This window comes from Calliopsis andreniformis, chromosome 6, assembly GCF_051401765.1.
Source record: "Calliopsis andreniformis isolate RMS-2024a chromosome 6, iyCalAndr_principal, whole genome shotgun sequence".
NCBI lineage: Eukaryota > Metazoa > Arthropoda > Insecta > Hymenoptera > Andrenidae > Calliopsis > Calliopsis andreniformis.
The window spans coordinates 22,483,513-22,507,728 of record NC_135067.1 but is presented as its reverse complement, the minus strand read 5'-3'; the positions used below and the strand labels follow the sequence as shown (position 1 = coordinate 22,507,728).

The window sequence follows — 24,216 nt, the reverse complement described above, 5'->3', positions numbered from 1 at the left end:
AGGAAAAAGACTATGAGTGTATTAGAGGTAGAAAAAAGACTTACGTTCTTTTCGCGTTTGTCCGTTACACCGTCCACAAGGTCCTCCTTCTTTTCCTGATCCAAATCCCTCTCTAAACTGTCGAGAGTCTCTGTACTCTCCGAAGACTTGTTTCTTCTCTCAGAATCCAAGGTATCAGTGCTACCGAGTTCTGAGCTTTCAGACGATTTCTGAAGCCTAGACGGTTTTCTAACTGGGAACGGTCTCTTCTCTTCTTCCTGGTCGTCCGCTGGAACGATGTCTACGAAACTGGTACTGGGTATTCTCTTGGGTGTCCTTCTGATCCTTCTGTTCTCCAGTTTGTCGTCCAATTCCAAATTATCGGAACTTTCGGAGGACATTCTCTTCGATGACCTTCTGCAGCATTTCCCAAAACTATCCCTGATATTTTCCTCCTGGTCTTTAAGTTCGCCGACTTCGATCCACTCAAAACTTTCCGACGATTTTGACATATTCTTCGATAATTTTCTTCCTCTGGCCAAATTGATGTCTGAAATGCTACTCCTCTTCTGAAGTTCCTGGACAGTCTCCGTCGCGTCCTGAGTTTGTTCCAGAATGTCGAAGCTCTCCGAGGATTTGGATATATTCTTGGAGGACCTACGAGCGCCAAATTCGAAGCTGCTCCTCCTACGCTCGATGGATTCGTCGCTGGCGAGTGCCTCTATGACTTCGAGGCTATCCGAAGACTTGGAAACGCGGTCGCTCGACTTCGAAATCGGATTCAACAGTCTTCTGACAACAGGCTTCGCTTCCTCGAACTCTGTCAGCTTGTCGAAGCCCTCGCTCGATTTGGAGAACCAGCAAGAGCTCGACTCCAGACTGTCAGGGGATTTCGACAGTCGATTGGAGGATCTCCTGCGAGGCAGCTTGGCCTCTAGCTCTTCGAAGATCTCCGAACCCTTGGGTATCCGATTCGACGGCTTCCTGACGACAGATCGGATCTCTGGTTGCTCCTCGTTCCCTTCAATACTTGTTCTCGATGCACTGACGGCATCCAGGCTGTCAGGAGACAAAGAGACCATGCTGGGTGGTTTTCTGGGTAGTTTGGACTCCAGCTCCTCGAAGATGTCCGATGTACGTGATAATCGACTCGACGATTTCCTCATGATTGATACATTCTTGGACTCTGTAGGGGAAGATGTGTTGCTGTTCACGCTGACTGCTTGCTGGTCCAGGCTGTCCAACGAGTTTTCTGTGATGGTTGTTATCGTCGACGTGGACGTGTTGGCTGCCTGAGGCACAGAACGCTTAGGAGGTCTTCGGTTCTTGGGTCTTACCGAAATCCGGTGAAGGGCTGCTGTATGATTCAAGCTGGCGCTCTCCAGTTGCGCTATGGGATAGAAGAAAGTTTTTTGTGATGATCGATACATTAAAGGAGAGGATAATTAAGATGAGCTGAAGGCCAAATTGTAGTAGACTTTTGTATGTTACTTACGTAAGTCTTCTTTGGCCACAGGGATGACTCGATCGACCGTATCCTTCGGTGATTTCGAGTTCTGTAAAAATGATGGTAACAAGATTAGCATCGAGTTTATACTGGAGTTCCAATTCGAAAAAATGGATTCGCGTTACGTTGCCAACGAGCCTCCCAGCGATTTGAGGGAAAAAGCGAGCACTGAGCGGTCGACCGAATCGCTGGTGACATTGTTACTGGCGCGCGTACAAAGTGCCGCCTATAACGGTATCAACCGCTATCGAGACGAACGAGCCGCGGCCAGTTAACCGCGATCGGTTGGAACCGGTTGCAGGTGCCGTCGTAAAAGAGGCTTCTTCACCGTAAAAAGGTTTCATTTCTGCTACCATGTCACCCCACACGCTTCGACCAGTCTTTATTATCATTCAAACGCGTAATTGCACGGTAAACAGCTCGTTTTCGCAGCTGGAAGCTGACAAGGAATTCTGAATTACTTTTATGGGATCTTTTCGATAAATAAGTACCTACAGCCCATGGGTGAGGACGCACCTCGACGTAACTTACGTCTGTGCAAGCACACACGCATAACATTACACGAATCAGTATTTATATGAATTATACTGAAAGTAAGGGGAAAAAGTCGATCGATCGCGAGTATTTTCCAATAGATTCCCTCCCTCACAATAGAGACGGGAATTCATTTTGTATTTCATCGCGATGTCGCGGTAATTAAGATAATGTCTGACGTCTATGGTTTGATCGATTACCTCGATCGTCTCTTCGCTTCTGGGTATCGCTTCTTTAACGATTGGCGGGATCCTCTGTCTCGCTTCCGGCTTCGAGCGTGGTCGATCCTCGATCTTGCACGAAGGTCTAACGGATCCCGTCGACTCATCCTCCACTTTATCCTATCATTTCAACGGACATATCGAATGGTATAATGGTTGCATAGCGATCAAAGATCTTTATTAAAACCGACGACACGCACGGCTACTTGCATTACAAATCAAAGCAAACGAATCTATCGCGGGATTCTGATCGATTACCTCGATCGTATCTTCCACTCGAACCGGCTGCTGCTCTTTCTTAGCCTGGGGGATCATTCGTTTGCTCTCTGGTTTCGATCGCGGCCGATCCTCCGTTTTGCGCGGTGATCTTATCGACCCCATTGCCTTGTCCTCAGTCTTGTTCTTTTATACAGATTCGTAACAATATATTATGTAATCCTATAGAACTGGTTCGCAGATTTTCAAATTTTCAAATATTCAAATCCAAAAATTTTTAACGGTAAAAATTTCAAATATTCAAATTCAAAAATTTTTAACGGTAAAAATTTCAAATATTCAAATTTTCAAATATTCAAATTGAAAAATTTTTAACGGTAAAAATTTCAAATTTTCAAATACTTATTAAAATATAAAAATTTCCAACTTTTTAACGGTCAAATTTTCGAATATTTAAGTTTTGAAATTTTCAAGCACATATACCAATAGGTATAAAAATTTTCCAAAAAAGAAACGCATAGGATATTTGCGTATTTTGCTCAACAAGTTCTATAAATTAGCAAAGGCTGACTATAAATTGAGCAACAGATTCCTCCTCGCCATGGGGGTTTAACCGTTTACCTCGATCAAGTTATCCTCTCTTCTAACCGCGATGATCTTTTGGCCGGTGTCTGGTTTAGACCTCGAACAATCCTCGAGCTTACACACGCGCCTGATCGGGCCGGGGATTTCGTATTCAACCTTCTCCTTGCACCCATAAACCCCTATGCTGATCTTCGCTGCGGGTTGCACGCCTGCGAAACTTTTGCATCGCGTGTTATCCTGCTTTGTGCGATCGATCAATCGTCTCCTCTCCACTGGGTTCAGGTTCAACTGCTCGATTATCGCCCGTATATTCGACGAGATGCTGCCCTCGCGATGAGACACCACCATGATGCCGTTGGGGTCTGCTCCCCCTCGATCGTCGTGCGATTATGTGCAACAGCCAGGCTCGATTCGCCGCCCTTTGGTACGAGGGTTTCGAGACAATCGCGGGAGTAACGTCATAGAGCAGGGGAGACCCGATTTACCGGTCGCGAAGCCTCTGCAAGTGAGTCACACAATATTCAAATAATTCTTCTTTGGTACAGAGTGCACAACCACCACCTCTAGCAATTTTTAAGATGCCTATTTTTCAAATTCCTTTTATATTTCTAGGTTAGGAAATACTTCCGCAGTTTCAGCTTCGAACCAAGTAACCAATGAATCACGTCTTATCAAGACTAGTGAAATTCTTGCTACCACTTTGCTTAATCGATGAAACATTCTATCTAATATTTCACTCGAAACTTTCCAATCAATTTGTCAAAGCGGGGCCCCTCTCTACTAAGGGGCAATTTCAAACACTAAACGTCGATTAATCGGCTGGATCATTAGTCAGGCATGTTCTCCGAGGCTCGATGGGAAAACAATCGCGCCTGCGCTTAATTGCGCTAACGAATCTCGACCATTCGCTTGCGCCTAGTTTTCGCAGTTAACGTATCGCTTTTCTCAGGATTTCTCGCGCGCCTCCGAGTCGTCCTCCTTTTTCCACGCTGGCTAGGAGATCCTCGAGATCTCGAATCGCTTCCCACACGTCCTTTTCTTCTAGACCCTCAACGAAATTGCGAACTCGATTTCGATCGCGTTCGCGCGCGATAAACACAGCCCTGGGAAAGTCACGGACAATCGTACAATCCTAAAACGCACTGTTAGAGAAATACGTCTTTCCAAGGAAACTCTGGATAACATCTTCAAACGTTTGCTGCGATCAATTCAAGTGAAATAGCTAATTAAATTTGGTTACACTTCGAAAACACTTTCCCCCACTAGATACAATATAGTCGTTAAATAGCTAATCGTTACGATGACTTTCAAGGGAAACTGTTGGAAGCTAATGGCCTCGTACGAGATTGTACGTTTGATGGGTGCTCGGTATGCAAATGTCTGAGCTTCAAAGACGTGTCTTCTCGGATTGGTGTAAAAAGTCGTTAAAGACAGCTGTCATTATTATGCAAACGCTCCCCTATGCTGGAGAACACGAAACCTACGAGTCTCTTACGCGATTCCTCTCGCGATTATCGGATGGCCAAGGTTTTGGAGCCGACGTCTTCAATCAGTGTCCGCTTCTCTAGCGAGTGAATGTTTCTCAAGTAAGCAGGATTCAGGCCAAAGACGTGCCCACGTTGGTCGCCCACGATATTTACTCAACACCTCTCCAAGGATTCTCCGCGAGAGCCACAGCACTCGTTGCCGAAGTTGGAAATCAAGAGGACCAGAAATTAAAACGAAACTGCATCAATGTTATACCTAATGGAGATACTGAGATCATTATCGAAAAAAGAGGTTTCGAGTGGCGCACCCACACAGTACATCAGTTTATGGATCGGTGTACCTTCTTTAACCACTGTTCAACTTGTCCTCAACTGTACAGAGTATGAATAAATAAATGTAACGGTAAATGAATAGGCTGATGATCTCATATCAGCCAAGGATTATGTCTACATTTGTAAATGAAATAAAGTGTCAGTCTTTCGACTAAATTTTCACTCGTAGACTCAAGCATATTTCCTTCTAACAACGCGTGCAACACCTTCGATTATTGCAAAATCCCCGGTTTCTGTAGCCGGTCACACCTATGCCGCCACCTGCCCGTACCACGATCTGTCCCGCTTGCATTCCAACCGGATACGTACGTAGGTACCCAACGGAAATTGCGGAACGTAATAATTTTCCACGAGAAAAGAGAAAGTGACGTCAACGGTCACGCTGGAGAAGAAAACTCGAACGACTTGCGTAACTGGCAACAAACGAACGACAGTTCGATCGAAAGGCGTCAGGATCGATCCAATTTTCTCGCGATGCTGGTTACTCGATCGGAAAATCGCCGGAGAAATTGGCCGCTGCTCGGCTGCGGGAATCAACGAATCGTGGCAGTGATTGTCGGTCGTTGGAACGATTTGGCCGATATCGAGGGAGAAGCCTCTCTCGCGGATTCGATAAATCAGCCACATCGCTTTCGAGAACTTCTCTAAATGCGCGCACTGGCAATCTAATAATTATTCCAATTAAAAAATAATGTCGATGATGTTCATGTTGATTTAAGGGATATTTTGCTTAGATTCACCGTTAACAGGTGGGACACAACTGCTTGCACGCTATAATCGAGTCCTTTCCAAAGAGCTATGCCACAACTCTGACTCGTGACCGAGTTAAAGGAGAGATAATTATCTCTGTAACAGCGATGTGGGTGATATCTCGAGGAGTTAGAAAGTAGCGACACTGATTCATACCTGAGTGATAGAGAGAAGTAGGCAAATCTGGTATGAAAGAAGCAACACTTTGTGACATTGATTTATTGCAACGTGTAATTCGACTTATTAGTAAACTTGTTGCTTGCTTCGCATTAACATTAGAGACGCGAAAGGTTTCGAATACAATTCGCCAAGTACCATAAATCGATCGATAATTTGACTAATTGCTTGCCAGTCACAGGTGCGTGTGACTAATCCTAAGTTTCTTACTGGCTCGTTTGATAATACACTTGTCGTAATACCGTGGTATATTTTTACCTAGCTGTACACTGACTCTATAAACAGGAATTAATCACTGTAAACGAAACGCACTCCATAAATCAGGGTCGTGCAACAACCCCTGAGTCACGAAACCTGGTTGCCCATGGAGACCATCGACTAAACACCCCCACAATTATTCAGTATCAAGCAACGATTAAATCAATAGCCAGCAACCAGTTGAAGCGACGGCACAGTCCGGACTGAGAAGCAGAAGCTTGAAACGGTATCAATTTTTCGCTAGCTTCTAACATTTCGCGATCAAAGATTACTCGAAAAGTAGCTGAACACGAGGAGGATAATAGCGAACGGCATGGAGCAACGATTAGATCGCAGTTACAGGCGCATCGGTGCTCCACATCTCCTCACGAAGATCCGATCGAGCACCGCGAACGCGATCGAGATCGATTTCCACGTCGCTCACGATCCACCAGTAGCCCCTGTCGTTTATTTCTCTGCCGGGTGGCCAGTTGGTCCCACCTATCTTACTGTGCCATCATTCTCAATTTGCTTTATCGTTGGTCGTTCACGCGCGGGCACCGTTACTCTTGCTCACGCGAAGCGAATCCACGCGGTTGACGTTTTCTATTTCCTCTTCGAAAATCTCTTCGTGTAAGAGCAAACTTGATCGTCTGGTTCATTAATACGGTTCTTCTTTTTCAATCGAGAGTAAAGAGGGAAGTTTGCAGGAAGTTGCACGCTGAAACTCAAGGTGCCCGCTTTACGATGCCAAGGGAAATGACCGTGGCTTTCACGGAAATGGAAAGCAAAGCAAATTGAGTAAATTGTAAGATAGAAATGGAAACTGATATCGATCAGATGATTCGTGATCGTTTCATTAGGGAACAATAAGCTTCCTTTTCTAAGCTATTGCTGATTTTTGAAGCATTCAGATTACGAATCGGTGAAAGTGACACACCTCGAATCTTTCGTTTTCCTTTTCTTGAGTACTCTCGATTAAACTCTCGGGGCAGATTGTGTAATAAGAGGGACGATAACGAAAGGCTAGTCGCGATCGGTATTCTCGACGAAACGCTCGTTGCGTGTCAGCAGGATGTTGGAAATCTGGCACGCCATGTCGAGCAGCGTGCTCGCGTTTCCGTGGCATTGTCGTAAAACACGAAGGGGGGAAAGAGGAAAAAATACGCGGAAAGAGAGAGGATCGGACGAGGGAGGAAGGGGGGCGAAAATGATCAGCGCGGGTCGCGCGAAAATGCATCTACCGAAACGGATCGAGAACGCGGATGTTTGCAATTTTGCTCCGACCTTTTTTGTTCCTCTACGAAATGAAAACTATAGCAAATTCAATTCCTGGAATGGATTTTAGTCTTCTGAAGATTACAGCTCAAGTTACACAGAGTGTTCTGACAACGAGTATCAGACATTAAAATCAAGAATGATAACAATGTGTTTGAGGCCTCATTTCAGAGTTATCAATTGTTCAGAAAACGCTTAAAATTCCCAAGAAATCTGTCTGACTTAGGACTTATTCTACTGACTCTGCTGTGTCTGTCCAGACCCCTGTGTACGTCGACAATAGAGTAAGTCCCCAGTCAAACACAGTTCACGCGTATTGTAGGCATTTTCTCTTAATTTCAGTTTTATTTTATGTAGAATCATCCCTTAAAATTCCTGATCCTATGGATTCTAAGTTCTAGATTCTAGTGTCTACGTTCTATTAGATAGGTATGCAGGCATAACGGTACTAAATGGGTTAAATCGACGAGTGCATGGATAGCAGCGGCGAGTACTGCGATTTTCTTTTCTTTGCTCCATGACCTCGGTGTCACGCTGTCGGCGCGTCCTCAAGAACTCGTTTCGAGCGAAAGAGAACTTGCCCCGTAAAGCGACACACTCGGAATACGATTCGAGGCTCGCCTAGTTCTCACGACGCAGCATTTCGTCATATCGCGAGCAACTAATTGCGCGCTATAACTGGATCTTGATCGGTCGACGAACGAGCCTTGCTCATTTTTCCGCCTTTCCTGTTTCGTTTTCGCTTTTCATGCGCCCGTGAAACCTCAGCCCCACTACAGCCTCTGAGACCTGCGGTTGTCTCAGAGACAATCGTCGACAGATCGATTCAAGTCCAATGAATTAGTCCACAGCGCGTTGGTTTTTCATCTAATTGCTCCCGCTGGTTGTTCGAGCGCGCGAACAATAACAAATGGTTCGGGAGGCTCGTGCACTGGATAAAAAGAAAGTAATTCACGCGACTGGCGACTCAGTCAGTGCCACCACTAACGATGAAAATCTACCACTGGTGGGAGAAACGAGATAATCTAGCGGATCTTTTGTTAACGTAACTGTTTCTTTCTGGTATTAATTGAAAGATTTATGAGAGACATTTGAAAGGAAAGAAAACACGAAGAACAAAGAGGTTTTGGTCTGTTGTGTTTTGATAACCTGAAAGCTATCGCAATCATTGAAGAAATAACTGCGGGCTTTAATTGTAGTATTGCGACGAACCTTTTTTTATCTATTTTATTATTTGTGGTCGTATCAATAACTTGAGTTATTAGTGGATACAAATTGCGATGGAAAGAGAGTTAGAATAGGGAATCGCGACGAATCGATGATTGTACAGTAGAAGCAGCACTAGAGTTCAGTAACGTGAGATTCATTAATTCTTTTATGAACGAAAAATCATCTAACCAGTCTTGTGTTTCAATCTCTGGCGGTCGTCTCGTTTTTCCGACTCGCATCGATAGCTTCATTGCGAGAAATCGAGCGAAGTGAATGCAAAAGGGCTCGCAAAGACACTTTCGAACGTCTCGAATGCAGCTTCTTAATAGAAGTGAACTCTTAACTCATTCGACGTCACTTTCCCTTATTATTGACTACTTTTGACACTGTACACTTTCGCCAACACTATTTATCGATGTCGGTAAGCATAATCGCAGGAGAACTAACGCATGCTTTCACCAAATTCTCTCAATCAAGCGACGATGCACTTAATCAAACTCTCTGACTTTGCTCTATTGGTGGCGCCTCGGATTGTTATAGCTGCTACAATTTTCAGCTTTCTACGATGAAAAATTCAGCTCGAAACAACGCGATACGTAAAGTGAATTCGTGTCGCTCCGTAGCCTTATAAATATTTCAGTCACAGCCACAAGGGGCACGCTGGGTCGACATAGTAAAATGGTGATAATGCTAACGGGGACGGTCGAAAGACGGGAAACGTACGTTTCGTCTATTTCCACGTGGTTGGTCTCTTTCAACAGTAACGTAACATGCGGCGCTAGTCTGTTGAGGAAACAATTGGTCGATCTTGTGGCTCCTTCGACCCGGAAGCGAAGAATTTCGCGAGCAGTCGAGCAAGAAGTCAGGACGAAGATTAACAGCGAGATATGTTTGCGCAAGATTCCTTTCCAGCGAATGTTCGAGGAAATTTACTCCTATTGTTAGTTAATGCGACGAGGTCACTATTGTAATACAAGCCTCTTGTGTTTGAGTAAGTAATATGCAAGGTTGTAAATGTAAATAAGAAAAACAATTAAAATATGCGATACTTTCTATGCATTGAACCATTTTCTATAATGAATTCATGGTAAACTTGCTACACTCACAAGAAACCCTGAATGTCGATCAAAAAAATGGGGGAAAGGTTTGTTACGAAGTGTTAGCAAGAGAATAGAGGAAAAAGTGGCCGTTCCGTCGAGTGCGTGTATTTACTGAAGCGGAGGAAGAGGAAGTACACGACGAGCGAAGGAAGCATGCTAATTTCCATCGTCGGCTCGTGCCGACATCGAGAATCGTTTATCTGTCTTTTGGGCCTGACTGACCGATTCGGTCTGATTGCAGAATGCTTCAAACCTCAGGAGCAGGAGGAGCAAGCTGCAATATTATTATTCCACCTTCTATTCGATACTAACTCTAGTACGTCAAGAGAGTGCTTACAATGTTCTATCCACTAGACGCTGACGTCTTCAATATTCGGATACCAAATACGATAAGAAGCTCTAATTATGTAACGTCAAGTAATTGGTGAATTAATATGGGTGGCGGCAAGAGATACAATGGACAATTAGAATTTCAGGAATGTAGAAACATGAAAAGAATACATACTGTGAAAGTGTAAAGATACGTCCATGTTTCATGGTTATCTACAATGTTCTACTGCCAATTTTGTTGCAGCTTTTTATCAATTATCACAGAAAAAATGATATCGATCAATTGATTGGAAAGTTTCATTTCTTTTCAATTCGCTGTTCTTATCAGCTAGTGGTTGTGCGCTCGAGAGGTTTCCTCAGAAATTAATTTAATTATTGTCTGAGAGTTTTTTAACGAGTTTCAGTCATCGTTCGACGGTATCGTATAAGAAATGAAATAGAAAAGTACTTGTTCACGGTTAACCAGGCAACTGCGCCCAATTCCTTATCAATAGTATTATCGTAAAAGGAACTGGACTGTTGTACGTACAGGTGTTTGTTTTCGAAGAATGAAAAGTTTGATACACAAAACCCACAGAGTGAAATCTGAAATGTGCCAACTCAAAATATCAAGTATAAACTATCAAACTTAACACTAGATTACCAAAGCAGTCAGAATGATTAATACGATTCCTGAAAAATAAACTAGCTAGTCACTTTGATTGCGTTGGTAGTTTTAGCAACAACCATCGACAACAGTGCACTGTAACGTTTCTATACTCGCAAACAAAAAAGATGCAATTCACGTAATTCACCAGTAAAATCCACTGAACGCCATATTCACCATTCACCGCGAAACAAGTACTTTTCACAAAACCTGCCTCGATACCGCCCACGACAGTTGTCACCCACAATCACAGATAATTCCAAACTATCGAGTAAACTTGCCGATCGGGCCAGATGATAGAGGACCTTCGAGGAACGATCCACGGGACACGAGGTTCACTCTTCACGCGGAGAAGCAGAAGGAACTGTGTTATCGCGTGCAGCTCGAGGCGGAACGCTGGCTTCGACTGAGCGCCACGACCTTCGGTGCTCCCCCGACGTTCGATCGAACAGCCAGGCGCACGCTTCAACGAAGCCCCTTTCGAGCGGAGTTCGAGAGGGAAGGAAGCAGAGATAGGGGCGCGTACGCGTGTCACGCGCGGAAAACGCGTCGCTGTACTGCCGAGTCGCCGTTCAGCGAGTAGAAGCGGCAGTGCCGATCGCGCAGGTAGCGCGCAGGTGACAGGGACGTAATCGCGCGATCAAGAGCCACGCGTGCGTGGACAGCGATCGTGTTCAATCTGGGAAACGATTAGGACGACTTCCATCATTTTCTTAAGATCGCAGTATTATTGCGAATTGCAGGAGGCGGGCTTTTGACACGTCGGTTACGTCCATGCAAGGGTGACAGCGTTACACAACTCTTTTCTGATTCTGAATTAGGCCTTCGGTTAGCAGGCTTAACTAAAGACTCAAGTATCCGGATGGATAATTTTATTATTAAATTTATTATTTATTAAATCATGGTATTAGTCTCACTTGATATTCTGCTGTACTCTTCTTGTCATTATACCGAATAGGGGTAACCCTGAATAAAAGACTAAGAATAATTGAGACCCTCTTAATCCAGGTTTTACCTACTCTACGAGTCCTTGTCACAGTATCGGATGGATACTCATCTCTACCTTGAAATATAAGAAAGCTTGTAAGAACATGATATAGCTGCATATAAACGGAGTCAGTTAATGCTTCACAAATGGCAACATTAGATGAGTGAAGAATAGTACCTATCTAATGTCTGCATAAATGTTATATTGCTCATTTTCTCGTCTTGAAAGACTTAATTGAATGTACTTCCGCCAAAACGTTCAATAAAAAAGGAAACCTTACTCTATATTTCTTCCTGTAACATTTAATACAAATTGCCTCGCGATTATACGCCTTACTGTATCTAAAATGGATCACTCATTAAAAGAATGGTGAAAAAAAAGAAATGAAACAGGACTGAGGAGGAGGACACGTGAACCAAGGCGAATCCTGTTCCAATACGCCGCTGAAGACTAATGACCTCTGACAGGAGGAAAGAGGGACGACGCACGGATCGAGGAGACTGATCTACGAGGAATCGGACAGGCAGCGGTAACGGTGCTACCAATCTCGCTGCCTGCCAGCTGTTCGCATCGAGCACAGCCGCGAAAGCTCCGTTTCCCCCTTCCTCCGCCTTGTCCTCTTACCTAGACATTCACTTCGGCCTGACAAAACGTTTCGACACCGCGAAAACGTAACAGAACTGACGGCCTTTTTCGCCTGAACCTGCGCTAGCGTTGCTTTCTAAACGGCAAACCTTCTGTGACTCGGTAGGTGCTTCTGAAACGCGTTCATCGGGACCTATTTTTTGGCACTTGTTCCTTGGAGCTCCTTGACAATTATGATTAACGAGTACTAACCGAGGAATGTAAAATTTGAGGGAGCTTTGGATATCCAGATGTTCTTAACTTATTTTTTGCTTATTTAGTACGCCCAGCATCTAATTAGCAATTTGATTAATGTCGTCCGATCAATAAATTCAGGCCAGTTCAACTTTGATGCTCTAACTGAGAACCATCTCTAGCTGCACACAGTTTCTCGTTCAGGATATCGTTCTATTTTCACCAGTTTAGCTCGATCTGCTACGTCGCTGACCTATCGTAACCATTCCTCTTCTCACACTGCCCTCTTCCTTTCATAATCTTTCGCGCGTCGCGACGCAACAGCTAGAAAATCGGTCACGTGCGACTATGGATCGTCTTGTCTTTCTAGACCCTCGACACGGAAGACGTGGTTTTCGACTTGTGACCATACGTAATTCCTAAATCTCGCGATAGCCAGTGAAATCGCTGGAAATTTCGGAATATTCTGTCGCAACGAATCGTGACGAGCCTCCCTAAAATTTAGGGGATACAATATTTTAGGAGAGGCAGCGAAGAAATGTTGAAATTTGAGAAAACGACGGGACATGTTCGTTCTCCAAAAAGTAGACGCGCCTAGCTAAACCAATTTATTGAATAAACAGAAGCGGAGAATTTTATTCGTCGCGGTAACGGTACAAGTCCTCCAAGCGACAAGGATTTCTAAGGATTCCTCGGCCTTGCTGGCATTACGCCGACGGGAGCAACGCGACGCAATAAATGCCACGCAAATACCAAACTGGCTTACAGACGCTCCGATCACGTGCAAATGTCAGCAGCCTGACACGACCTACGGAATCGCATGCAAATCTTCCGTCGATTCCCGAATGATGTGAACTAGTAGGGAAGAAATGTATAGCGGACGCATGGGAAATTCATCGTCTACGATGCCCCACACTGTTCTCCAGATACTCGGGTAATCGAGTCGTTGAACCGTGGATACGGTGAGATCATCGTGAATTCGTAATTAAGGAAGACGAACGAGCCATTACGAAAAAAATTCGGTGGGATCGATGATTCTATGCGTATCCCCTGATGAATGCTAATGATTAAAGCGGAGTTGCTCTTAACTGGTGATTTATTTTTTTTAATCACGTTGATTAGTTCATGCACTCTCCTCTCCTCCTAGTATTTGTACTTGAAAAATTATTACTCGAGCCCTGAAGGTACAGAAAGACTTGCAATATATTATTAGAAGTACTTAGAAATTCATGTTCAATTTTATAAATAGATCTGAAAGGCATGCCTGCGTAACATGAATAGACGGAACGTGTTCAAGTGTGTGATTTGTCGTTGGAAGTCGTGTGGAGATCTTGACAAGATTTGAAAAGAGTCAACTCAAGATTACATCCGGTCATGCAACTTATCGAGTCGACGACAAAAAAAATTTATTGCAAATCCGAGCGTTTTCTAATTGCACAAGCGTTTCCTCCCTTCAACGGCGCCACGAATCTCGCGCTCCTAGTGAGATTCTTTACGTAACGCTGGAAAAAAGCCTATCCACACGCACCGCTAAAAAGTTCTCAACTTGACCCGAGACTGACTTTAAGTCTCTTATCTCCCAATATAGATCTCAATTTATTACTAGTTATGTACGTACAGAAGTAGCAACCATGGTTTGTTTAAACATTATAGCTATTGAAATTCAATGAGTAACAGCACTAGTGTTTAGTAAATGATTAAATAACAGGAAAAAATTAACTTTTTTAGAAGTGAAAACGCTTCCAACGCAAGTGAAACAGCTTCAAAGCTAATCTCATTAATTAGTAATAATAAACATTAATAATTTATGCGAACGATTATTATTAACAACAGGTGTAGCAGAAAATTTTGTAATAATTATTTGATGGAAAATATCAATTTTTCACAAAGTATTCTTTGCTGGATTTTGTCTCACAATTTCAATCATTGGTTTCCCCCACTTCTGGTCGGTAAATATAAATACCCTTGGAGGACGACGAATTTCTCACTCGCTCCGGGACCTCCGGAGGGTGCGGATCGTCCTGGCGATCCACATCCCTGGGCTATCCCTGGGCTATTCCTGAGCTATCCCTGGGCTATCCCTAAGCTATCCCTAAGCTATCCCTGGCTATATACCTCGTCGATGATTGTACCATTGACGGGGCTTGCTTTACCGACACAGTTGGCTACCGTTCACTGTCAGAATGTGAAAGGTAGAGCGCCTGTCTAGCAACGGTAGATTCCACTTGTCTGTACATTACCGACCGCATCTACTTGCTGCGACTACAGAAACCACTGAATGGTAAACGGAGCTCTTCTGATAATAAATCAGCATAAAATTAAATTTTTACTCACGAAATAATTGAGAATAGGTAGAATAAAATTGTTTCGTGTAAATCTTTGTGATTTAATATGAACCTAGATATTTAGCGACAGCATATATGAATGAATAAAGTCTGACTATTCTGTCTGCCTGTTACTCATTACTTCTACCTGCGGACTGTGTTTATAAATATTAACAGCGATATATTTCATAAATTTTATCACGAATTACAACTTTTAAGCATCGCATGGCAACAGAGAATTAAAGAAATTTCGAACTACTGAAGAACCTGAGAATGCAAATACTTTTGAGTACATTATGTTGGAATTGATCAAACTTACGACACTGGTTGTCTACAAGCAAGGTTTCTCGTCAACCTTGACAGCGCTGACAGTTCCAGTTACGTACCTATCTCTACTCAAGATAACGTGGTCTGAACATAAATGGGAATGCATGCTATGCCATTTCCATAGAGAAGGTGGACCGTGTTTTCGCGACGGCAGGTTAACGAAGAGAACAACTTTACCATCCGTGGTAGAGACCTATCCGAATAAACAGAAAGCTAGCAACAGGCAACTCGAGTCTGGGCTGTAATGAGACTTCGGGCCAAGTAACGGTACACTCCTATCGCGTCTTACAACTGTGTCCTATTCACTGTGCGCTCACTCTCGAAGGCTTCATTCCCTCTACATTGAACGGTCGTTTATCCCACGGTACCCGCTCTTTCGCCTCTATTTCCACACTGAATCCCCAGAATGGTTCAGCCATCCAAGATTCGTCTCGGTGCGTTACAGCCTTTCAAGCGAATTTCAGACAGACTTGTAAGGAGCCCGAGGCGCAAGAACCCGCGTGTAGAGGCAAACGAGTGAATCAGATAAAGCGTAACCCACTTTTTCAGCTGCGGTGCACCGTTCGTGGAAGTGTTTTCCGAGGGACGCGTTCGATTTACACGCGACAAGCGGCGAGGCATTGTTTTAACGGTTGTCGTGTGTCGCGAGACAAACACAAAAGAAGAGCCGAGGAGCGAGATTCACGATGGAACAGCCGGAAATAATAATGACGTGCTGCGCTCAGAGAAGCGAAGCAAACCCAAGAGAAGCAGAACGAAAACGTCGCGTAAAAGTGACGTAAAAACGTTCTCTGTTGGCGATGGCACTTCTTTCTAGGCTACGATTTTATTACGTCCTCGAGGACGGAAAGAGACGCTTCGTTGGATAATAAATATCGGCATTTTTCGAACGGATTACTGCTGCACCTTCTCGCGAGCGATTGCCACCGATATTTCTGCTCAGTTTTCTCTCATTTATTTCAAGATCGATTGCAATCGACAGCAGAGTTTTTCCGACTCGTTGGCAACGTTAATGCAACGGTGCGCGAGAAAAATAAACGAGATTAACGAGATCTTCTATCGGTCACCATTCGCCACCTGTTGCCCGCAGAAATTCCTCGACTGATACTGATTTACGGAGCAGCCATTAGCAGCGGCCGTTTGTCTCGTAACTGGCGTACATTGAGACGAATGGCGGACCAATGGAGATCCCTAGGATTAAGGACTCACCTTGGGTTGGTTCTCCTCTGCGTTCTTCTCTTGGTGCTCGAAGTCAGTGAAACGCTCCTGAAAATCCAGAAAATTCTCATTAATTCTGGAAACGCATATTTCTTCCAAATATTATTCTACACATTAGGAAAAATTTGATACAATTGTTTATCTGAGCATGCAACTGCTGAGGACTGTGAAAGTCGCCACTATTACTTTTACTATGACCGCGATACGTATTCTTATTATACGTTCGATGACGTAATTTCAAACGCGTGAAAAGAGTGTAGCGAGCAGCTGTCTTTCAACAAATTACGAATCTAACGGATGAGTTGGCCGACGTTCCTGTCAGCGTTATCTAAATGTACCGCTGAGACCGTAAATGCAAGTGACGCAACGAATGAAAGTAGTTAACAAACGAGTCGCCGGGATATGTCTTTCGAGTTCTCCAGAGAGAAAGTCAAATCAGATATTTCTTCCTTACCCTTGACTGTTTTCTTCGAAATATGGAGGTACTCTTTACCCACAATAGAACTCTGTCTAACACATTTTTGTGCAACTTATCTTTGGTATCACTGTCAGCCATTGCACAATTTTTTTTTTTTTTCAATAATTAACTTCACTATCAATCTTGAACAACCACATAGTGTCGAGCAATATTGCAACGTTGACCACACCCCAGTCTCATCACACGAAAACAACAGGTCGCGAGCAAAACTACAGGAGAATCTAAAAGAGCGAGAAAATCTGGAACGAGCCGACAAGTGCGCGTTGCGAGCAAGAACGCGACTAATCGTCGAATCGCGAGCCGAGTCGCGAGACCACGTCGATACACGGAATGAAAAACGTTCGTTGTGCTATCTTACCTCGGCGGTTTCCTGCTGATAACGTTCACTCACAGCCTGGAACGCAGAAACCAACCGTGACATCAGATATAATTAATACTAGGGCGAGAAGGAGACGCGCGAAATCTAATCCTTCGCCTCGTCATAGACCTCTATTTTCGATTATCCCTTCCCCCACGTTCTTATTATATCACGATTGTTACTATTATTACACCTGTTTTATAGGTCTACGTTGGTCGTGGACGAGAACACCACTAGTCAATATTAGATAGAAAAAGCGATCACATGTAGACACTAAAAGTGCATCGATCATCACCACCTGTCTTTATGGCCCATGTTAAATATAAAAAAAAAGAATTTTTCGACTAGAATCTGTCTATATTTTATTCCTCCAATTTTTCATAAGCTAATTTGGTCACTCTGGAAATTGTAAGGCATTTAAGGCCACAATAGCGCAGGGGCTACGAGGCACTGAAAATTCAGTCTCATTTCCATGGTACCAACGTCTCAATGTACTTTTTCGTCAGTCTCGAGTTGATCTTTCGCCGCGACGACTTTCTTTATCGGCATAAAAGCCTTAGAAAAGATTGGATCCGTGTCTCTCGTCAGGAGGTCAACGAACGAGTAAAAGTTCAAGCCCTGCCCCCCTCTTTTTTTCTCCTCTCAGAGACGATGATCTAATCCGGTGCATGTATCTCGATACTTACGTGCAGTGCAGCCGTGGCATCCGACGAGGTCGCCGAGGCTAGCTGGTTCCGGTTCTCTATGACCGTCTTTATTTGCTCGAGCACCTGCAAACGAACCGACCGCATGTACGCTCAGCAATTACCCACAATGCTACTCGTAATTATCGCTTCTGCAAACCCCGTGTCCTACATTGCAGCCACGACGGCTCTATTAAAACGGTAGGTTGAAAAAATTCGTTTCCGTTTCGAAGAGCTCTTACGGACTTTTCTCCCTCCCACTCTACTCGCTTTTTTCCTCGTTTTCTTTTCGGTCTCGTTATCCGTTCCAGTGGTAAGCTCGCGCAACGGTAAAGCTACTGAACGAAAACCCTACTACGTTCTACCAATTGTTGTGAATATTCAGTTGAGCCTCCGTTTACTGCTATTCAAGTAGGAGAAAAGTAAAAGTGAGTGGAAAACTTTGTCGTCCCTACGGGGTGCTTCGGTATCAGCTCTGATAACAATGGTTTCTAGTGGAAGCATTTAAAGTAGTTACCCGCAGAGATATTCTGTGCCTCTGTACCACGTGCTGGTTGTACTCCTTCTGCTCTATCTCGTTACTCTTTCTCGACTGTCTCCGCTAGAAAACAAGAGAGAAATAGAGTGGTCACGGCGCGTGTACGTGTCGCGCGGATTTCCATGAGCGTGAAAACAATTCGTGACTTTCCTCGAGTATCAGAACGGAACGCGCGAACGCAGCAGTTTTTACCCCATCGCGACGCGAGTAGAAAGGATCGTTCCTTCATCTATTTGCGAGAGTCGTTACTAAAGGGAAACACCTTCCTCGCTTTCAGACCAGATACAAATCTGCTCCCGATATGCAAATTCACACCTGTTTACGTCGTTAACGAAACCTACTGTCAACGTTTTCTCGTCTTTCTGTATCTTTCTGTATCTTTTCTGGCGGAAATCGCTTCATTTTCCACGCGTAACACGAGGGCAAAAGGAAGCTGGTCATTTGTTTGGAAAAGGAGCTCGTGGAAAACCCTCGCTTGGTCGAGGGTCACGCGATTTGCATAAGAGCAGGCACGCGACGATGATTAGCAAACAAAGCGTCTAAGTCGACGCGTAGTAAATCGCCTCGAGGAATTCTGACCGATCCCTGCGACAATGGATCGTCTCGTCGACAATTATTTAAGCGTGTTCGTCTGACCACGAGAAATGAAAAAAGCTCAGTCACGTCTCTGCGTATACTTGACCGACTGTCGCGACGATTTTCGCTTTTCTCGCCGCGTTACACGCACCCCGTCACGCTTCCTTCACAAATAATTCAGTGACACGCCGTTCTCACGACTTGTATCTTCATTCAAAATCGAGGATCAAGGCTGAGGTCGCCGTCCGCGACAGGTTTTAAGAAAAATGTCTTAATAGGGCTGACTAGTAGTCAGGAGATTTCAGAGATGCAAGAATTTAAAAACTGTGACTTCTCCAAATTGTTAAGTTTGACAAATATTTTAGATTTTCGAAAAAAGTATAGAGAAACGATTTTAGGTCATCGCTAATCGTAGCCCACTTAATCAAGTTACTCGGAAAACTGCGAACGTCAAGCTTGTGGAGGTAATCAAGCCCTAGACCGCGCGGCGGGGAAATTAGAAGACGAGTCACGAGCCGATCTGAACACGCGTAACTGCCTTAACTCGATTCGCGCGTGCTTAGAATGTCCGCTCAGCATTACGCTCATTGGAAAATGAGTATGACGCCTTCCCCGGCCCTCCTCTGTTTATCCTTTCCCGTTCGAATCACGCGAATGCCATGAATCATCGTGATTCGGCTTTGATTCGAGATCGTTTCGGAAGTCAATAGCACTAAAATAAAACTCGGCAACTCAAATGGCACCTGTTTAGAGTTTTAATTTCAAATGTTTTCTCATCTATAGGTAAACACCCTGTATTAAGAATAAATAAAAAGCTTGACTAATTTCTGATGTATGCAGACTAATATGAATCGTGTTCTTAGCTTGAGAAGTCTCAAGATCGCCAGTTGCCAGATACGGAAATTTCTAATCCGAAAAGTCGTTCTTTTCTCGCCATCACGAGCAGATCCAGCTTCGTTCCAATTTCAAGTTCCACGTAACCGAAACGATTCTGAGCTCGGTATAATTTGGGTGCAACGTGATCGAAATTCCGTAGCGGGTAGCTGGCACGAATTCGAGTGGGGAGAGCTACGCGCGGCTTTGAAAAATTTCACGGAATGCTGACCCTGGAGGAATCTCTGCGTTTCCTCGACTGGGTAGCTCTTAAATAAGTTGTCGTACCTCGAGGGTGGCCAACCTGGCCAACGACGACAGAGGCCGAGTGTGAGGAACCTCTCCTGGGAAAACACTGTCATGCGACACGGATAATTTTCCGGCTCCCCCTCGTAGTTTCACGTATGATTCCTCCATCCCTGGTCTTCGAAGGAACACGCTGAAAAAGATAAGAACGAAAATTGGTAAGGAGAAGTAATGGTCGATTGCAATTGCAACAGACACATTAGCATACTAAGATCCCTCTATAGGGAGTAACAAATAATGTAGCACATTTTCTCTTTCGGATATTTGACACAAACTCTTTCCGAAGGTTTAAATTTCACTGGATATCATTAGAGACGTACACTTTTTCAAGCGAACTGCCACTATCACCACATAGCTTAGGCTACAACTTATAAACAAGCCAGAAACAAACAGATGACGCAATTGAGAAGTACGCTCAGCCGTGTATCACAGCACTTTAGCCTCCTGGATAAGCTTGCGAAATCCAGAATCGAAGGCTCGAACGTCCATGCGACAAATCGAATTAATCCATCGCGAAACGACCGACCGACTTTATCTGCGAACGATCGCAATCGAATTACGAAAATAAAGGACAGTAGGTCAAGAAGGTGGAGGCGAGTAGCGCGCGTGTGCGATTTACGCGCGCTTACGTTTGTCTCGAGTACCGGGTTACACATTTGGACAGAGAAGCAAAGTTCGAGGCGTCGAATCGGGCCAAGGATCTTCGACTTTGAGCTGTGGATTTATTTGCTTATTGTAGCTGCATGTCCTATGTAGTAGGAATGCATAGGATATACAGCCTCGTGTACCCGAATACGTATCTTTTCCTGGTCCAAACATGTAATGTTTACAGTGTATACTACCTATCCTTTCTTTCTTGGACGAAGTAAATGAAATCTGATCGCCACGACTTGGTATGAAACTAACCCTGCGCATAATGGCAACTAAGCAAAAAAGTGTAGCTCCAATTATCGCATGAAGTTAACATTGAAGCTTCTTAATATAACTGAATCGGTGTACGATATCTCTGTGCCGAGGAATAAAGCAAATAGAAGGTTAGCTGACCTTTCTCGATCGCAGGAGTCGGTGAGTAGCTCACTGGCGCTCCTGCTGCGCGCCTCTTCTGGACGTCCCGCGGGATGTCTGTCGGTGATGTCCTCGCGTGGAAGTCGCGCGAGCTCCGACGTGTCTCTGTCGACATTGCTGGCGACTATCCTGGCATCGGCCGCGCCTCGACTCTTCCGTCGGAAGATTTTTCTCAGGCCCCGTAGGGGATGAAAGCGTCGTTTCTTCGGCTCTGCGAATGCCAGAAATCAGAAGTCAGACAGGGCGATCGTAACGAACCAGACAATTAGTCGGCCCGATCTCGCGTGAACTTTCTCTTTCGATTGCATAACGTTCCAGCCGACTAACAGACACGGTGTGTCTGTGCTGGGCTTAAACGCTGATCGAACGATGGAGCCCTCGCAAACCCGATATCAATGGGAAGTGAAAACTCGCGTCGTTTGGTCGAGAGAAACGCGCTCGAAACGAATCCTTTGTGCAGAGGAATTTTCTCTCGTTGAAATCGGATCGTATGGAAAGTCTGCATTTTTTTTCGTTGGCTGTTCGGCTTTAATCCTACTGCAATATTGCTGGACGAAATTCATTGAAGGATTTCAGTGTAACTTAGAGATTCTCCAATGCATTTCGATTAAAAACAAATTGTATCATTTCTTTTGGAAATCTAAAGTGATGACAATGAGTAATCCTCTTTATAGATAAACGCAGTCGTAAAGCTAAAGTGGAAGTTATTTCTTGGAATTCAGATATCAAAAGTAGAATCAAACAGATCGTTGGACAAAGTTAATGGATTCTAAAAGTATACCTGTTTACTTTTGCTACAATCTGTGGAAGATATGAAGATTTCTTGCGTGGAATGCGACATAGGTAATAAATTTCTTTTCTCGATAAGTGTAACCTTGGAATTAAGATAAAGTACCAGAAGGGAAACTGATATATTGAATATTCGGCACGTGCTTCCGATGCTTAGGTTATTTTTTCAAGAAAAGTAACTTGAAACGTCCATTCTACTTTATTTAAGATCAAATACAATTTGCCTACGTATGCAATTAATGATACGGAGAAACGACACAAATGTAAACGAAACGTAACAGCACAAACGAATCCGCAAGACATTTTTCAAATAACTAACAACTGTATTCGATTGAAAGTCAACAGATAGTGGTAAAGTGCCACGCTCGTAGCACAGTTTGCGCAGCAAACAAAGAATCGTGACAGATAATCTCGCTCAAAGAGTCACGTTGCCTTAACTACGCTGCTATCGTTCAGATGAATCATCCTGGAAGGAAACTTCTTTCTGCAGTGCTCTAGTTCGCGACGACCTCGGGACAATTTCAACGCAGCGACGAGGAAAATCATGTTTCCCACTAGGGAAAACAGTTTAATCTTCCTCGACTGACCGTCTTCCCACCTAAGTAACTTTATCCTCCACTTCAGGATTAATTCCCGCGAAGACGAAGGTCCCAAGCCTCGTGCCGGGTGGGAATCACGACGAGCAGGGATGTCGCTCGGAGTTCTGGCAAGGAAAACAACAATAGGGAGTGATTCGAGAACAGGGGATGGTAAAATGCGGCATAAGCAAATAATGCGATCGGTCGAGAGCGCGGCGGCGCTCGTTAACGCACGGATGCCTCTTAATTGCGGAGTATCGAAAGAATGGGCCGCGACAAAGGGGTCCAAGGTGAAAGGAAAAATCCGAGGAACGAGTGGCGTGGCAAAGCGTCGACGCTTTGAATCGTCGAAAAGACGCGGAGAATGGGAACGCGTGGAAGTGGAGGGCGCGTTTCAAAGAGGGTAGACACCCTCTCCTCCTTAGTCACGATTAGAAGCGCGAATCACGCCAAAGGCTCGTCTGCTTTCCGAGGCTAGGGTTACTTTTTTGTTCCAGACCGATCCACTTGACTCACCGCGCATTCCTCTGACACCTAAGCTTTTCCCAAACCAACACTCGTTCTACGGGAATTCCTGAACACCCTGGATGCCTCCCAGCGATGCTTCGCTCCTATCGCTTACTTTCACTGCTCTAGACGCAAAGGAAAGAAACGAACCAAGAGAACGGTCAATCGAATCGCGTCAGTTACCTTCGTCTGGCATTCTGACAGGTTTTCCACAGAACTTTGAGAGAGCCACATGCTTTGCTTGCAACTGACTGACTTTGCACAGGCTGATGACGCTGAAAATAATGTCGATAAGATTACACGCGTCTAGGTCGAGATAACCCTATCGGTTGCCACTCTCCTTATATGGTAAAAATCTACTGACGATGATAATTGCTCTTCTCAGTCTTGGCAAGAGGTAGGATATGCCTTTAGGCAGATCAAGATCTTTCATAGATTCTCTTTATTTTTCAAAACGCGATCTTTGGAGTTGTTGAAGAAGAGAATTGTCATAGTCGACACGCAATTTCCTTTTTTATCATATGATAAAGGTTACATTGATGAATGAAACATCAACAGAATCGAGTTTCTCTGTTATATCAGACTTCGACATTGGATTGATCTTTTGCCTACGCTCTCGCAAAATATTTTCATGTATTCCACAGAGGAGACGCAAACACTCGGTCCGCGGGTACTTGGAAATCCCGTAATTCTACGCAAGTTCTGGCAGTCGGAGTAACTCAACGAGCACGTTCGACTGGTCATTCATTCCACGATTGGCCATGGCCCAGTTTCACTGTTTCTGTTAATAGCGGCGTGTTCTTGCTCAACGCCGTGTGGGTATCACCTTTCCTTACTAAAATTTGATTCCTTATTTTCAAGCATTTTATTGATACGAGCCTGACCGAGCTGTAGAACAACACTCATTAGGAACTCTGGTTAACCTTGGAGATCAACTGCTGAAACTCTAACTTCGTTTGTCAAGATCTAGGGAACTTTGATTCAGTTTCGAATTATCAGTCGATCAGTCTAATCGCATAGCAAAAAGGGCGGCGAGATAAGAGCCGATTCTTTCGCGTGTACGAGTACTTGACACTCTCTGCGAGTGTGCTAGTCATGCATCAGCAACGACAACATCGCTGAACCGTGAAAAATAACGTCACGCGCGGATCGTTCGGGCCTGCTGTACGACAGCTAACAAAAACATCTGTTTCCACGTTT

The 24,216-nt window shown here is 44.3% G+C and overlaps 1 protein-coding gene across 7 annotated transcripts in view; it reads right to left on the bottom strand.

The window, feature by feature from the left end:
- LOC143180248 (uncharacterized) overlaps positions 1-24,216 on the bottom strand; it is a 57,983-nt gene that overhangs the window by 2,257 nt on the left and 31,510 nt on the right. For 3 of the 7 annotated variants that reach the window (XM_076379842.1, XM_076379838.1, XM_076379839.1), the window contains 8 exons: positions 21,122-21,353; positions 20,060-20,210; positions 18,302-18,385; positions 17,788-17,871; positions 17,102-17,137; positions 16,257-16,313; positions 1,475-1,535; positions 45-1,369 (listed from right to left, as the gene is read on the bottom strand). In XM_076379842.1, the coding sequence (XP_076235957.1) occupies positions 45-1,369; positions 1,475-1,535; positions 16,257-16,313; positions 17,102-17,137; positions 17,788-17,871; positions 18,302-18,385; positions 20,060-20,210; positions 21,122-21,353 (2,030 nt within the window). Of the gene's footprint in view, positions 1-44; positions 1,370-1,474; positions 1,536-2,220; positions 2,362-2,499; positions 2,644-3,078; positions 3,517-16,256; positions 16,314-17,101; positions 17,138-17,787; positions 17,872-18,301; positions 18,386-20,059; positions 20,211-21,121; positions 21,354-24,216 lie in introns of those variants that run through there. The other 4 variants (XM_076379840.1, XM_076379841.1, XM_076379843.1 and 1 more) reach the window with 4 other exon arrangements.